The sequence below is a fragment of the Eptatretus burgeri genome, chromosome 7 (assembly GCF_056783735.1).
Source record: "Eptatretus burgeri isolate ZD-2024b chromosome 7, Ebu_testis_v1, whole genome shotgun sequence".
Taxonomy (NCBI): Eukaryota; Metazoa; Chordata; class Myxini; order Myxiniformes; family Myxinidae; genus Eptatretus; species Eptatretus burgeri.
In genome coordinates this window covers 24,002,245-24,019,035 of record NC_140967.1, presented here as the reverse complement: position 1 = coordinate 24,019,035, position 16,791 = coordinate 24,002,245, and the positions used below count along the sequence as shown (strand labels likewise).

The following is a 16,791-nucleotide window of genomic DNA, read 5'->3' as shown; positions in this document are numbered from 1 at the left end:
AAACCGACCATCTTCAGAGGATTTGTTTTCCTTGACTAGGTAATGCTGTAGTGAACTCAGATAACCTCGCTGTCGGAGATGGCCATTCTGGGTTAGCCAATTTGGAACACTTATTGAAATCCAAGGTGCGTAAATGTGGAATTTGAAACTAGTCCTATTTTTGCCGCAACAATATGAATAATTGTACAGTAATGGCTAGGCCTTACAAGTTAAAAGAAACCAAAGAATGAATTACATGTAAAACATCAAACATAGTTTATTGATTGAGTCATAGCAAATGTGCGATGCACTATGTTGCGGTGAAACAATACAGAGATGTAATACAAGAATGACGACATATAGGAGTGGCATGAGAAATCCAGATAAAACTACTGGTTGTCTACTACTCACTCATCATTTGAGCTTCAGTGTTCAGGTTGTCGAAAAGATAAGCGGTAATGGCTGAAAAAAGGGATGGCATGAACATAAAACAATCACACAATTACATAAGCATGGAGAACTTTTCTGGATTAAAGAATTAAGAACTGCTTACCCATTAGGACCAAATGAAAGAATTATTGATACATACATAAAAAAAATGACCGTTTTTACAGCCATTTTTCCCTGCTGTGCAGGGGTTAGGCTTTTTCTTGAGGAAATGTTTTTTATGGCCGGATGCCCTTCCTGACGCCAACCCTGGTCGCCTCTTACGACACACAGGGATATGGTACACCTATTCTAACCGGGGCATACACCAGGACCAGTACACTGGTACTCACTTTGCCGACCTCAGATGGATGACAGGCTGAGTCAACCCCCTGGTGTTAATTCAGCAGCTAACGGGGCTTGAACTCAGGATCCTGGGATCCCAAGCTGCCACCCTAACCACTAAGCCAACACCAGGCTTTATTGATACATACATATTAAAGAATTATTGATACAGACAGAGTGCAACATAATGGACATAATGGACATTATCGCCTCTGTTTTTAATACCTCACCACGATACTCAGACAGAGTACACAATTATGGACGTAAAGGTCCAGTTACAGAAACACCACAACAAATAGTAAATGAGAGGATAGATCTTCACAAATTAAATATCTGTTGACTCCTTAACAGCAGTATAATTAAGATCAATTCTTTTTTTTTAAGCAACTAAAAGAAGGTTGGCAAATGGCCATGCAGAATAGACAATGACATCATCAAAATTATTTTGACACCAAAGGAGTGGGAATTATCAACATAGAGAAAATACTACAACAGAAGGAAGTGTGGAGTAAACTTCCAGAAACAATACAACAGAGAAAGCCACCAAAGGTTGTGTACACTTTGTGAAATGCAATTAGGGGGAAAAAACCTTCAATTATAATGAAGCTGTGCAATCTATAAATGTAGAGGAATGGTTGAATGGCACATCTCATTGTAATTGTGAACATTCCATATTTAAAGATCCACATCATAATCACATTATCAGAGGTGTTCTCAGAATAGTGAAGGATAGAAAATTATGTGCATTACTTACAAAAGGACCAAATTATAGAGAAAATAAATAGATTAAATGGAATAAGGCAATGGAACTTACAACGCTAGGACTGATGGAATGGATGAGAGAACAATTGATAAACAAAGTACCAAACACACAAATGGCTTTATGGTTGGAGGAGGTAGAGAAACATGTAGAAAGGAGAATTGTTGATTTGAAAAGAAAATTAAGAATCCAAAAGTAGTTTTAAACAATCTTGAGACACATGATTATTTAAAACAGCTTCAAACACAAAATGTGATTGTTCCAATTAACAAAGCAAATAATAATATTGCATTTGTATGCAAAACATTCCACATTCAAACACTTTTGGAAGAATTGGGCTTACAGACTGAACTCTCAAAGACATTCAAAATAAGTTGCGATAATGAAATACTTGATTCAACACCATGTAAATCACTCCAAATTGAGAAGACAGTTCCAGGTAAACACCATAAATTACCATTCATTTACTGGATCCCAAAAATACACAAAAACCCACGTAAGATGAGGTTCATCATCACAAGTAGAGAATGTACTTTGAAACCATTGTCAGGTAGTATTACAGGGGCGATGAAACTAATTTATAAATGTTTGAAAAACCACCATGAAAAGGTGAGGTTTTATTCTGGTATTAAAAATTCTGAATCATTGATCATTCCAAACCTATGATCAACAGTATCCACAACATTAATAACAAGGGTAAGGCTAAATGTTTATTAACTTATGATTTTTCTCCATTGTACAAAAACATTCCACACGACAAGCTCATAACCGCATTGGACAGAGCGGTAGATAAGTCATTTCTATTAAAATCGATCAAAAAGAGCAAACTGGTCTATAAAGGAAAATCAATATTCATGTAATTAAAAAAAACAAAACAAAGTATTCGATTTCTCCTAAACAACAGTTTCTTTACATTTGGCAACAAGATACTTCGACAGACAGTGGGGATACCCATGGGTTCAGATCTGGCCATCTCATTGTAATTGTTCTCATGTACGAGTCTGATTGGGTCCAGAACATGTGCAGGAATGAACTAACAATTGTGCGAAGGTGTGGAAACATCTTCAGATTAATTGATGATTGACAGGCAATTTGTTTGATTTGACTGGCAAACTGGCATTTGTATTTGATCAGTTTCATGATGATATATACCAAAACAACTCGAATTAAAAAAAGAGACCAAACTCAGGCTTCAGCTAATTTTTTGGAAATACAAATCGACATTAATAATAATAAATTTCACACCAAATTATTTGATAAACGAGATGCTTTTCTTCCACAGCAACATTCCTAAAAATATATCAATATCTTAAGGCCCAGTCACACCTTGACGTTTTAGCCAACGTATGCCGATTTTTGAATTTTTTTTCTAAAACGCTGGCACATGTTGAATACGTTATGGGTAAGTTTTGATAACATTGAGAGCACGCTGAAAAACACTGCCATACGTCATTGTACGCTGGCTTTAAACGTTGTACTTTTCGGTTGTCCTCAAATTTTTTCATGCTTGAAATTTCACGACGTATGCCGGCGTATGACTCACACGTTCCGCTACGCTGGCCACAAGTTGTATGCACGGTCTGCGATCGTTGACAGACGTCAACACATGCTACTTGTAAGTTAATCATAAGTTGAGACACGCCGAGGTAATGTTTAGCGTACCCGAAACTTATTTCTAACCTATGATTAACGTGTTGTTGGCACGTTACGCGATCGTTGCCACACGTCGACAGACGTTACTTTTAAGTTACTCATAGGCTGAAAGACGTCGGTATAATGGATCGTCCTTGCGTCAGCGTCCACGGCCACGGCCAGGACACTTATTTGCAGCATTCTTCAAACTTTTCTTCGGCATGACGAGGATGTTCACACTTCGATGTCTAGCTTGGCTATGATTCCAATTGTCCATCGGCAGCGTCTATTTAAAATAGTCGAGTTTGAGCGTTTTAACACGTTCAGAAGAAACGCTTCAAATTTCCAAACCCCAGCACCAAAAAACAAAGGCGAGTGACAGCAATTTAAATCGTTCATTGTAAACAATGAAAATAGCTGAGTGGTACCGTTTAAAAGTCGTTGAGTGTAAAAAAAATCCAATTGTTGAGCGCAAACGTCTACTTTCAATAGTGGAGATGCAGCCATTTAAATCGTTGAGTGGCAGCTTTGAATAGCAAACCCTACGTCACCGGCAAAGATAAACTGCCGCACGATATGGATAAGTTAGGCTATCGTTGGGCATAGTTTGTGAACGCTGGCTACACGATAATTATTCGTTGGTATACCGTATCTATAAGTTATCGAAGCGCTCTATGCACATTATTAGTTCATTGTGCATTTGTCCAACCCGTTATGAATAGACCTAAATCGTAAAAACAAGCTATAGCTCATTGTTGAAAAAGCCCCATAAAAAATTAGCCGCGAAGAACTTCGAACAATGGTGAAAAGATGTCTCCTACCCGTGGACACGCGGACGCAAGGAGGATCCATCATAACCCACACCCTCCCCCTCACACTCACCTACTACTGCCAACATGAACAAACTACTACTAATACTAATACTAATAATGATACTGATACTGATACTGTTACTGCAGACATGGACATCGACTCAAAAAGGACTCGAAAACACTGTTGGGTTCCCCTTTTAGGAACACCATTTTTGTATACCAATTCCCAAAATCGCTGGGAACACGTCTTTATATGGCAGTTGTAAGTTAGAAACACGTTCATTTATTATTTTTTTGTCGACCGGAAGACGTCATTGGAATACGTCTACATACGTCAATGTGTGTTGGGACTACGTAAAGAATTGGTTCAAAGCACGTCAAACATAAGTTAGAAATAAGTTTCGCGTAAAAAAGACATTACCGCGACGTGTTTCGACTTATGAGTAGCTTATAAGTAGCCTCTGGGGACGTGTGTAAGCGTCCGCATATCGTGTGTACAACTTATCCCCATCGCATGCGGAACGTGTGTCATACGCCAAGTACGTCGTAAAATTTTGAACATGTTTAAAATTTCTTGACGTACTCTACTTACTACGACGTATGATAGTGTACTTTAGCGTTGTACTCACGTATACCAAACTTACTCATACCGTATTTGACGTGCCCCAACGTTTTAGACACATTTTTCTTAGGTCGGCATACGCTGGCAAGATCGCCAAGGTGTGACTGCGATGTTGACACTTCCATTTCTACGGCAGTTATGATTCGAATCGTTGTGCGTCAGCCTTTTAATAGGCTACGTCACGACATCGTCGGCGATGCGTGCAACGCGCTATGCCTAAGTTAGACTATCGTTGGGCATAGGTTGTGTAGGCCGACAACAGGTTCAGCATTCGTTGGTATAAGTTATCTATAACACAACGAAACGTTCTGTGTCCGTTACTAATGCGTTATACATAAGACCAAGTCGCTATGAATACGTCCGAATCTTTAAAAAAACACATCAAAAGTTCAACGTAAGCCAGCGTTTTACATACATTTTAATACGTTGCCATCGCTGGCTAAAACGTCAAGGTGTGACTGGGCCTTTACTGAATTTATCAATAGATTAAAAGAGCAAGTCAGATGTATGCTAAAGAGGGAGCTACAGTTTTCAGATTAAAGCAATTTTTATTTAAAATTATAAAATGACACCAAATATAATTGGTGAAATAATATGAATCGTAAAAATATTATTGATGAAACATTTATACAAATACATTATTAAACTAGAAGGGCACTTGGTAGAGCACATATCTCCACCACGTAATGCCTGATCCACGAGAACATTTCGGCCAAATACATTTTTGAAATATCATGCTATATACCGTTTTTGGCCCAATTTTTCAATGGTGAAGAATCACTTAAAAGTTTAATAACTCTCGTATCCAGATCCAGATTCAGATTTTCACCAAAATCCAATAATTTCTTCCTTGTCATACACTCAACCTGTCCACCAAGTTTCATCCGAATCCGTCAACAACTTTTTGAGATCGTGCCATATATTAGTTTAGTCCTATCTCTCAATGGTGAAGAATCACTGAGAAAATTATCGGATTTGGATCTTCACCAAGATTGAACCAATTCTTCCTTGTTGCACACTCAACGTGTCCACCAAGTTTCATCCAAATCCCTCCACAACTTTTTGAGATATCGTGCTATATATCATTTTTGGCTGAATCTCTCAATGGTGAAGAATCACTTAAAAAATTCTAGTTGGCAGATCCAGAACCAGATCTTCACCAAAATTGAATCAGTTTGTCCTTGTCAGATACCGAACCTGTCCACAAAATTAAATCTGGATCCGTCAACAACTTTTTGAAATATCCTGCACATAAACAAACAAACAAACAAACACACAGAGAGGGGTGAAAACATCACCTCCTGATAATTAAATGATGATAATTGTAAAAAATTAAAACCATTTTCATTGGTTGCTAAGAGACAGTGCAGCAAATCATCCAGAAATGCTATTATAAATAGCAGTTTGAATATTTGGATAGCAAATCCATTCGGTGGTAAGTCGGGTGAACGAGTTATATTTAAGGTAAGATGTGCATGATTTAATGGATTAATTATCATACAATGGAATATATGTTGGGAGTTGTAATTTTGTGATAATACATGAAATCCTTTAGCGAGTAAATCGAGCGAGTAAAGTTTGATTAGTGATGTTGCATTGATGGGTTGACTGACTGCCTGGACACAACTGAGGTTGTGGATATACTGATGTGGGTAATGTACCGATGTGGATCCGTGACCAAGGTTGTGGATGTGTGACTCAGTTGTGGACCCACCGTTTGGAGAGGTTCTGGGCTGAAGGGATTGAAACCTTGAGGAAGAACGGTTCCCAGCTGATGATCCATGCACTTGGGAAAACATTCAATTGCTCACAGGTTAAGGTTCTTACTTTAGGTAAGGGAACTATGTTTTGAGGCTTACCATTTATATCAAGGTTAATATCGAATGTTGTGAAATAAACATCATTTGCGCAATCCTCAAATTATAATGTTATATTTTAGGAATATCTAATACTGTGCAATATTAATAAAAAAAAATAATATTTATTGACACGTGTGTGTGTGTGTGTGTGTGTGTGTGTGTGTGTGTGTGTGTGTGTGTGTGTTTTTGTTGTTTTGCATATATTGTCGAGGCTTGTATGAGAGCTAACACACAATGCACAGCAAGGGGGGCATGAGACACAACACATGAGACAAGAGGAGCGGGAGAGGGAAGACAGTGGTGAACAGAGACATTAGGAGATCTGTAGAAAGGAGAGGGATGGGGCGGGGAACACAGGCTATACAAGATGGACACTACAGGGACTTTCAGGAAGGAAAACAGGGAAATTGAAGGAGGTGGGGTTGGGGTGGATTAAGGGGGGTAGAAAAGATCGAGGTTTTGGATGGGGGATGACAAGAGGTGGTGGTGAACAGCTGTTTTGAAGGCCTGGAGAGAAGAATGGGATTGAACAGAGTGAGGGAGTTTATTCCAAAGGCGGGAAAAAGAGGAATGAAAGAGTGAAGGTGAGCAGTGATTCGTGATTTGTATAGTTTTACCAGAAGGGGGTTGTTGGCAGACCTTGAGCGCCCTGCGGAAATATGGGGGAGTCATATCTCAGACAGAGCAGTGGCGGGAGGGGGTGCGAGACTGGAGAGGAGACGGTAGAAGACAGACCACTGACCTGCCTGTGGTGAGAGAGTGCGAGGCCCAACCACTCAGCTTCACTGCGGGAGATACCAACGATCCTAAATGCCTTGGTTTCCACAGCGTGAAGCTGAGAAAGGTGAGGGGCAGGAGCACCAGCCCAGAGGGGAGAGCAGAACTCCAGCAGGCTGTGGACGAAAGCTTTGTTTGTGGTCAGGAGCTCAGGTGGGCCAAGGAAGGACTTTGCATGACGGAGGATTCCCAGTCGGCGACAGGTTTTAGCAGCCAGGTTTGAAATGTGGCTTTCCCAGGAAAGATGAGGGCATAGAGTGAGACCCAGAAGCTTGAATGAAAGGACTTCTTCCAGAGGATTGTTTAAAAAGTAGATGGGGGGAAGGGGGGTTCCAAATGGTCCTTCAAGAGAGACATAGTGAGAGTGTGAGATTTGTCCGGATTGAAAGACATGTTCCACACGTTAGACCAGTTTGTGATTTTACCCAGATCTGCAGAGAGCGAAGAGGCTGCTGCTTGCCAGTATGAGGGATAGCAGATGGTATGGCAGAGGGTGGAGTCATCATCAAAGAGAAAATGAGGATTTTCCAGAGAGTCAGAGAGATCATTGATGAAAACCAGAAAAGGAACAGGGCTCAGAACGCTGCCTTGAGGAACTCCAGCCTGGACAGGAAAAGGGGATGAAAGAACTCCATTTAGGGCCACACGTTGGCTGTGACAGGAGAGGAAGTCTGCAAGACATGAGTGGAGGTAGCCTTGGATACCATAGGAAGAGAGGTTTGTGAGCAGGAAAGGGTGCCAGACCATGTTAAAAGCACGCAATATGTCTCGGGATATGGCTCTGATTTCATGTCTGGCATTGAGGACCTCCATCCATTGTTGGGAGAGCAGAAGCAGCATATCCAGGGCAGAGTGACCTGGTCTGAAACCAAATTAATGATCGGAAATCAAGCCATTGGAGAAGAGGAAGGATTTAATGTCTGAAGCGATGATGGATTCCATAACCTTGCTGAAGATTGGGAGAAGGCTGATTGGTCTGTAATTGCAGGGATCTGTTTTTGCTCCTTTTTTATGTAGGGCAGTGATGTTAGCAGATTTCCAAGCAGATGGCAGATGACCTTGAGCAAATGAGAGGGTGAATAGAACAGAGAGAGGATGAGCAAGAGCAGAGGAGCAGGTTTTTAGGACACGTGGGCTGATGCCGTCTGGACCGGTTGCAGAATCTGAGTCGAGGTTTGACAGCAAGCTCTCCACCTTGTCAGGAGAAAAGGACACAGTGTCCAGGGACAGTTGGGTGAGACTGGGTAAGATGGGTACAGAAAGCGATGGGTTTTGGACACAAAATTTTGATGCAAACACCGAGTTTAGGCATTCAGCCTTTTCACATGCGGTATCAGCGGTGCGGCCATTTGAGGTAAGGGAGGGGATAGCGGGGAAACATACACCAGAAACAGATTTGATTGCTTGCCACCCGGATTTGGAGGAGGGAGAGAGGTTTGAGAGTTCATACTTGAGATTAGAAAGATGTTGCTTTCTGGCTCTTCTGAGGTCGTCCTGCAGCATAGTCTGATATTTCAGAATAATTGTTCAAATTTGCATAAAGGCACCAAAATTGGTACACATGTAGAATAATGTATTCCGAACAATTCTAGATATGGAGCCACCCGAGATTGTGCCTTGGTCAGCTTCGGCGACCATTTTCCAAAATGGCCGCCATTCTACTTTAGCGAAATTGGCTATATGCTCTTATTTATTGTATTGGTGGAAGATATAAGGAAAGTGTAAAATTCAGTAAATTGACCATGAAAAGGCGGATTCAAATATTATGAGCCAGTATTTTCTTCATGGTGACGTGTCTCCTCATTGGCATTTGGATGCATGTTCGCCTCCTCAAACTCCATGATCACTCTGGCCACCTCGAGTCCGGCGACCATCCAGCGCCTCAGAGCACTGGGATTGTCCGTCAGGCCAACGGCACCTCCGTCACCCTTGACACGGGCATTGTTTTGTTCATGCAATTGGTCAAGAGGAATTGCTGAGAATGCCCTTTTGGTCTTTTGCACTGTGAAGTGACCTGCCTTGAACTCATTGTAGATCTCTGGGTGTTGTTGTGGAAGTTCTGCCATGTCACGCAGATGGACCGGTATCCACCGGGCATACTTTATATGATCCAGCGCGAAGAACCATGGGTCTATCTCAGTGAGAGCATCAAGGTACATGATGAAATCTCCCTCTCTCAGAGATCGCACGTAGATTAGGATGGAGAGCTCCAGATCCAGGACTGTTGCCCAGTACAAAAACTGGGGAGAGCTGTTCTCTTTCTCATGGCACCAGTCTTCGAAGTCCTCGGGAGGCTTGTCATCTTCTGCAAGTTCAGCTGGTCAAAGCTGACCAAGGCAAAATCTCGAGTGGCTCCATATCCAGAATTGTTCAGAATACATTAGTCAACATAGGTACCAATTGTGGTGCTTTTATGAAAAGTCGAACAATTGGTTTGCTATGCTGCAGTACTAAGGGTAGATGCACACTTTTTCCGAGCTTTATGGAAAGAACTGAGATTACCGTCAGTTGGGTTTGCTTTCCATGAGGCAAAGGCACGTTGTTCCAGGACAACTGCCTCGCCACAAGCTTCAGTGAACCAAGGGCAGGAGAAACGGCAGGACAACCGAAGATGGACAGGATGGGTAGGACAACTGAAGAAGACACAACTGTTTCTGGTTGTTATCTCAATATGCGGGTTTCAGAAGGTGCATCAAAGCCATCCCAGGTCTCAAAGTATCCACCTCCATTTCAGTAAGGGTGGGGAGGATGAGAAGGGGGTGGGGGGGGGTGGAGGGTCACTACTCATGGATCAAGCTGTGAACTTTTGGTGTTCTCAAAGTTCTGTTCCGAAGGCTCTTTTCAGGATCATCACCAAGCCCCTGAGAGCTTCCAACTGTAATTCCTTTGTAGTGCAGTCCTGTAAATATTCCCAGATATGGTTTTAAAGATATCTGTAAGGTTTTTCTTTGTCATTTTGGTTGCTCCAAGTATCACTGATACAGTTTCAGTGCTCTTCAACTTCTGACATATATGATGAAAAGGCTCGGTGGGTCTTTTTTCTAATCTATAGATGCTTCTACAAACAATGTTGGGTTGTCCTTTTGGTGTTTCCAAATAAATCACTGTAAGTTCATGATGCAGGGAAGTCAAGGTTCAAATCCAATATTCCATATGATGCAGGGAACCAAGGTTCAATCGCATATACTGTACTTCTCTCCATCATCTACAAATATTTTTGTTCTGCATTTAATTTCTGTACAAGCTCAAATATGACCGTTAGATAACAACACAATTCAATATAAAGGGGAAGAAGCGGAGTTTCATCCAAACCGTGAGTCCCTACTTTTATCCACTCGGTCAAGCACATGAACTGAATGTGTCAATATAGATTTACCTCACATGACACTCAATAAACGAGCATGAAATCATCGTCATCATCATCATCATCATCTCGATGGAAGTGAAGGTAGTTCTGAAGATCTTCAGGTCTGCACATCAGTGTGTGCATATGTACCTATCAATATAAATAGAGGGTGAAAGGTCTCATTTTGATCTCACTTGAAGGTAACTATTAAGCATCTCGAGCAGATCAAACACTTGGACATGTCTTAATCCATGGTCTCACCAAAATCGAGTTTATGCAGCAACTCGGTATATGTCTATAGTCGTGACCCTCGGGTGACCTGAGACCTTAGCCCAAACACAAGTAATGTTGACCAAACTGTTATAGCGCGCATCTCGGCAGGTTCAATGCATTTCCCGCATTCGGCCCCTCTTTGTCGAAGCTGGGTATCACTCCTAAACACCACCCTCACTGGTCCCTCAACAAGAATCACCCCCACTCCACACACCCCCCCCCGCCTCTTACCAACTCATCGAGCCCACGACATAAACGGTCACCATAGTCCACAGTTGGAGCCCCCCACCAGTTCCTCAACTCTTCCTCTATAAACTACCGTACCTACTGAGCTCCACCCCACGAGCTCCTCATCTCCCCTCTGTATTAACGGTCTCCTGTGCGGCTGTGCCTCCCCTCCCCATACCCGTCCCTCACCTCCTCCCCCCTCCACCCCATATAAACGACCTCCCAAGTCACCCGTCTTCCCACCCATTACCTTCCCCTACATAATCGGCCTCCTTAGCCCCCCTCCCCACCTACCCCTATATAAACGGCCTCCTTGTGAGTCCAGAGACTGTGCAGCAAGGCTGTGCATGAGGCAAGATTGAAGACCGTGTGCTGTGACCTCTCGCCAGGAATCAAACTCGTACCAGCAGAACATCCAACGCACCATTCCCCATAGGTGAGTACCGACTACCCATCTCGCCACCACAAGTCCGATTTGAATCTAAACTATCAATAACCGACCCCTCCCCCAATAACCACTAACCACCTTAGACTAGATGAAGTTGAACATGTAATACCTTTACTCGAAAACTATAATCCCAATACATGATCAACACATTACGAATCTCACAATGACAATGCTAATAGCCTTGAATTTCAAATCAAACTTCACTTTGAACTTTTCACTTTTAAATCATACTTTGCTTCGAACTTTTAACCTCGAATCAAACTTCACTCATAACTTTCAACTTTGAATCCAACTTCGCTTCGAACTTTCAATCCAAATTCACTCATAACGTTGAATTAACCTCGAATCAAACTTTGCTTCTAATTTTTAACTTCAAATCAAAGTTCACTTCTAACTTTAACTTCGAATCCAACTTCACTTCGAACTTTCAATCCAAATTCACTCATAACTTTGAATCAAACTTTGCTTCGAACTTTTAACGTCAAATCAAACTTCACCCATAACTTTCAACTTTGAATCCAAATTCACTCATAACGTTGAATTAACCTCGAATCAAACTTCGCTTCTAACTTTTAACTTCAAATCAAAGTTCACTTCTAACTTTTAACTTCAAATCAAAGTTCACTTCTAACTTTTAACTTCAAATCAAAGTTCACTTCTAACTTTAACTTCGAATCCAACTTCGCTTCGAACTTTCAATCCAAATTCACTCATAACTTTGAATTAACCTCGAATCAAACTTCGCTTCTCACTTTTAACTTAAAATCAAAGTTCACTTCTAACTTTAACTTCGATTCCAACTTCGCTTCGAACTTTCAATCCAAATTCACTCATAACGTTGAATTAACTTTGAATCAAACTTTGCTTCGACCTTTTCATCGGCTTACATGGTAACTGGTCATCCGTTCATACCACAACCTGTCTGTTTATTTGATAACTCATCGGTGAATATCATAATTTATCAATTCGCATCATCACTTTCCATTTCATATTGTAACTTATAGGTTGTCATCCTCCCCCTTTTGTTTCATATGGTAACTTATCGGTTCATCTAATATATGAAGCTCATTCTAACCCCTCACTAACTCACTCATGAACGAACTGACTGACTGACTGACTGACATGAATGTTCGGTACCTTCCGGGTGACGTAGAAAGCTGAAATTTCATGCGCCATTGGACATCGAAGCTGATACACCGGGGGGGGGGGGGGGGGGGAAATCACAGAACCATCGGAAAGTGTCAGTAAATGAAAATATAAATAAATGAAGAAAAAAACAAATGCAGGTGAGCAACCCGAGACAATGGGGAAGCACGGTTCGTTATTGCTTACAATGTGTAAGCATACCTTGCTAGTATTGGAATAAAGCTTTTGGTTCACATCACATCTTATTGGTTCATATCGTAAGTTATTGGTTCGTATTGTTTCTTGTTGGGTCCTATCATAACTTATCGGTTAATTTTGGTATCTTATCAGTTCATATCGTAATAAACTTAACCGTTCATATAATAATTTATCAGTTTATTTGGTAACTTATTGGTCCATGTAGTAATTTATTTATTTGTTCGTATCGTAGCTTAGTTTCCGATGGTAACATCATTTTTATCGTAACATTGATTAGTGTCAAAACCTTTTGGTTCATAACGTATCTTGGTGGTTCATATGGAAGTTTTTTGGTTCATGTTGTCGCATCAGAAGCTCACAAACATGATACCTCTGTGCCAGAGACCTAATGTCTCCGCTCACAGCCGAACGATCTTTTAGCTATGACGCGCCACACTGGGGAGGTGAGCAGTGGCAGTGTTTTCATCCCCAATGTGTACCCAATTGGAAATAATGGTGATTGAAAGAGCGGAGGAAGCAAAAAGGCAGTGGATGATCCTTTCAATTAAAATTGGTTTTATTAATAAATAATATTGGGGGGGAAGGGTGGACAAGATGCTCTGGCAAGACGGACCAAATAAGGTGGTCAAGAGACACAAATCTGGATGAGGGGACATGCAAACTTGTGTACAAGGTAATTAATAAAACCTAACCCCCTAATTGCGTCAAAGGAAATACCAGACTCCACAAGAGGTACAAAAGGGCAGGCGAGGGCTTGTTTAAGTATGAGCCGGTTGAGGTCCCATGGTGATGGGTTGAAGCAACTCGAAGTGCCAGGAGCGTGAAGGTAACGCAAGATGGTGCAGATTCAACATGACGGTGACGATCCCCAGAGGCCAGGGTTGTTGTGGCCGCCCTCCTTCGCAGTGCTATTTGCCCTCTGTGTCCACCTGAGTCTGATCCTTCCGGACTCTTGGGACCAACGTCCAAATGGCGGGTCCAGTGGTTGGCCACCTGCCAGTGTAGGACGGTACCTTGTTATCACCATCCTGCCCCGTGGAGCGTGTCTGTAAGAAAGGGTATTTTGACCCTCTTCCTGGCCTCTGTGGCGCATCTTGCCATCATGGCCTACACACAAGGGCCGACAGTTCATCATGGTGTGAAGCGCTTTCCTTGTGCTGTTGTTTCACAAACTCTCCACCTGGCCTTGCCTTTCAAACAGGAGGATTTACGCAACATAACCTTACCCTAAACTTCCATATGATCCACAATCACTACCTCCTCGGTGCACACATTACATACAACTTACCGTTATATATTTAGCGAATACAGAGGTAGTACTATGCTATCTTACCCCAAACGAGCTATTGACCCCCCCCCCCTTCCACATAACAACATCATAAGCAAATGGTTCATATCAAAACCTTATCAGTTTATATGTAAATTATCAGTTCAAATTACAACTTCTCGTTTCATATGGTAATCAGTTGATATGACAATTTATTAGTTCCTATCAAAAGTTATCGGATCATTTTGAATCATCTGTTCACACGGTAAATAATTATCAGTTCATTTGATAACTTATCGGTTCATGTCATAACTTATTGGCACCCAAAGTAACTTGCTCGTCCATATGAAAACCCTGGGGTACTTTAATAGCAGAGAAAATAAATTCTGTTGTTTCGATGAATCAAAATGTTGTGGATGTTTTGTGGGTCATGGCATTGAATGCCAAATGAACCAGTGTTGTGCAGGCATTCGAGGACGTAATCCCGGGCACGGATTATGTATGTATTGATGAATGTCAAACCATGCACAATGCATACATTGCTTGACATCATCTCATTGCAGACATCGATTGATAAGAATCAAGGAAGAGTTTCTTAAATCTCCTCCTACATTCAAACCCAACCCAGGGTATTACAATGCATGCCTATCCGTGCAATTTACCCAAATGCAGAGCGAGTTGTATAGACAACACAGTTTATATTGATGTGCAAGACACACTATGTGGACAGGTTGATCCTCAAACTGTGGGCCTCATGCAGCACCTCGTACCTTTAAAATCTGTGCAGTGCAGTGACCCCCTAATCCTACCCCCTCCACCACTACCCCTCCCCCCCCCATTGGGAAGAGCAGCAATTCTACATGGGTGTGTGTGCGTGTCCGTAGGATATGTGGTTCCGAGCCATGCTCGCGTTCGCTTTGCTGTGCGTACTGAGCGCCGTGCCGGGAGACCCCGGGAGGGCTACTGCACGGGGTGCAGCGTTTCCATCACCAAGAAAGCACCGGGGGAATGCTGCAGAGGGGCAGCGTGACAGGAGCCACAAGCACATGTTGGGCTCAAGCCACAAGGCTTTGGTCGTGACTGAAAGGAAGTACCTGCGGCAGGACTGGTGTAAGTCGCGGCCACTGCAGCAGAACGTGAGCGCAGATGGCTGCGAGAGTCGCAATTTCGTCAATCGCTTCTGCTATGGCCAATGCAACTCGTTCTACATCCCACGGCGTGGAGCATCTGGTGAGGAAGCACCATTTCGATCATGCGCCTTTTGCCGCCCGCAAAGAACCACCTTGGACACCGTGGAACTCCTCTGTCCAGATGCTCGGCCTCATGTGCGCTACGAGCGCGTGAGGAGGGTCAAGACGTGTAGATGTGCAGCCGTGCCACTCGCAGACGTGTGAAACTATAGCCACGTCGCTCACAGACATATGAAACCATCGTCGTGTCACTCATGGATGTAAGAGAAGATCAGCACCATGTCCTTAAGAGATGTTTGAGATTACCATGTTGCTCACGGATATATGGAATGATCATTGTGCCATTCATTGAATGGTGTGTCACTCACGGACATGTGAAAAGATCACTCTGTTGTTCACGGATGTGCGAGGAGATCTCTGTGCCACTGGCAGGTCACCCGATTAATGGAGAGAAGCGTGCGCTTCACCTTTCTGGCCCCACTGTTTTTCATGCACACTTCCTACACAGTGTATCATAATGTAGTGTAAGTGTACATTGTTCCTTGTTTTTGTTTTTTTAACAATAAAATTACACGACAACAGCGTTTTTTACATTGTGGTTGCAATGTGAGAGAGTTTCTTATGATTAGCAGATGTACAACATCTCAAGAGTTCGAAAAAAAAACAAAACTATGCCATTTTAATACTTGTATAATACACACCTACACCATGATCAGATAATAATGCGTGATCACCTACACCGGACACAATTATACCTCCGTGACATCATAATGTATGTATCGGACACAACTGGAGTAATATTTTGCCGCGTGTCAACATCAAGTGTTTGAAAGGTGGGAACTGCATACCAGGAGTTATAATCCCATGGATAGTCGGCTTAAGGATAAATTTGGATATGGAAAAACGCTGAGCGGATTTACGTCGCCTCCTACTCTGAAAGCAGTCAAAAACCGCATCGGTTATATTTAAGTCTCCAAGGGTTACCAATTGATAAGCCAAATTGTCAGTGCGTGAAAAATGGCAGAACATGCGGCACATGAAGCCGAAAGAAAGAAAGAAAGAAAGAAAGAAAGAAAGAAATGATTTATTTGACACAAGACCGAAGGAATATGAAATCTGGAATCAAGGACGGACACAAAATACAACTACAACGGCACTCGGTAGAACGCTATAGTCTCGCCTCACGCACTCATTCTGAACATAAATACCACCATTAACTGAACATGCCACTATTATGTTCCATATACCTGTATCATCCATGCACCCTATTATGTCATACACATTTTATTATCCGTAGCTTAGGTCTAACGGGTCGAACAGGTTTTTAGGGTCTGAAGGGGTCTGGAAGCCTAGAGAGGTCAAAGTGGTCTAAAGGATGTAAATTCTTAAAGGCATCTTAAAGGGTCTAAAATGTCTAAGGGGTTTACAGCATCCAAAAGGGTCTAAAAGTTTATAAGGTACGTTCTAATACTCATATACGTAG

At 42.1% G+C, this 16,791-nt stretch overlaps 1 protein-coding gene across 1 annotated transcript; it reads left to right on the top strand.

Moving 5' to 3' along the window:
• The first annotated feature begins 11,298 nt into the window (after positions 1-11,298).
• On the top strand, positions 11,299-15,997 carry LOC147022830 (gremlin-2-like). The gene is made up of 2 exons (XM_085887702.1): positions 11,299-11,495; positions 15,003-15,997. The coding sequence occupies exon 2, from the start codon at positions 15,006-15,008 to the stop codon at positions 15,510-15,512; it is 507 nt and encodes a 168-aa protein (XP_085743828.1). The 5' UTR covers positions 11,299-11,495; positions 15,003-15,005; the 3' UTR covers positions 15,513-15,997.
• Positions 15,998-16,791: the final 794 nt, after the last annotated feature.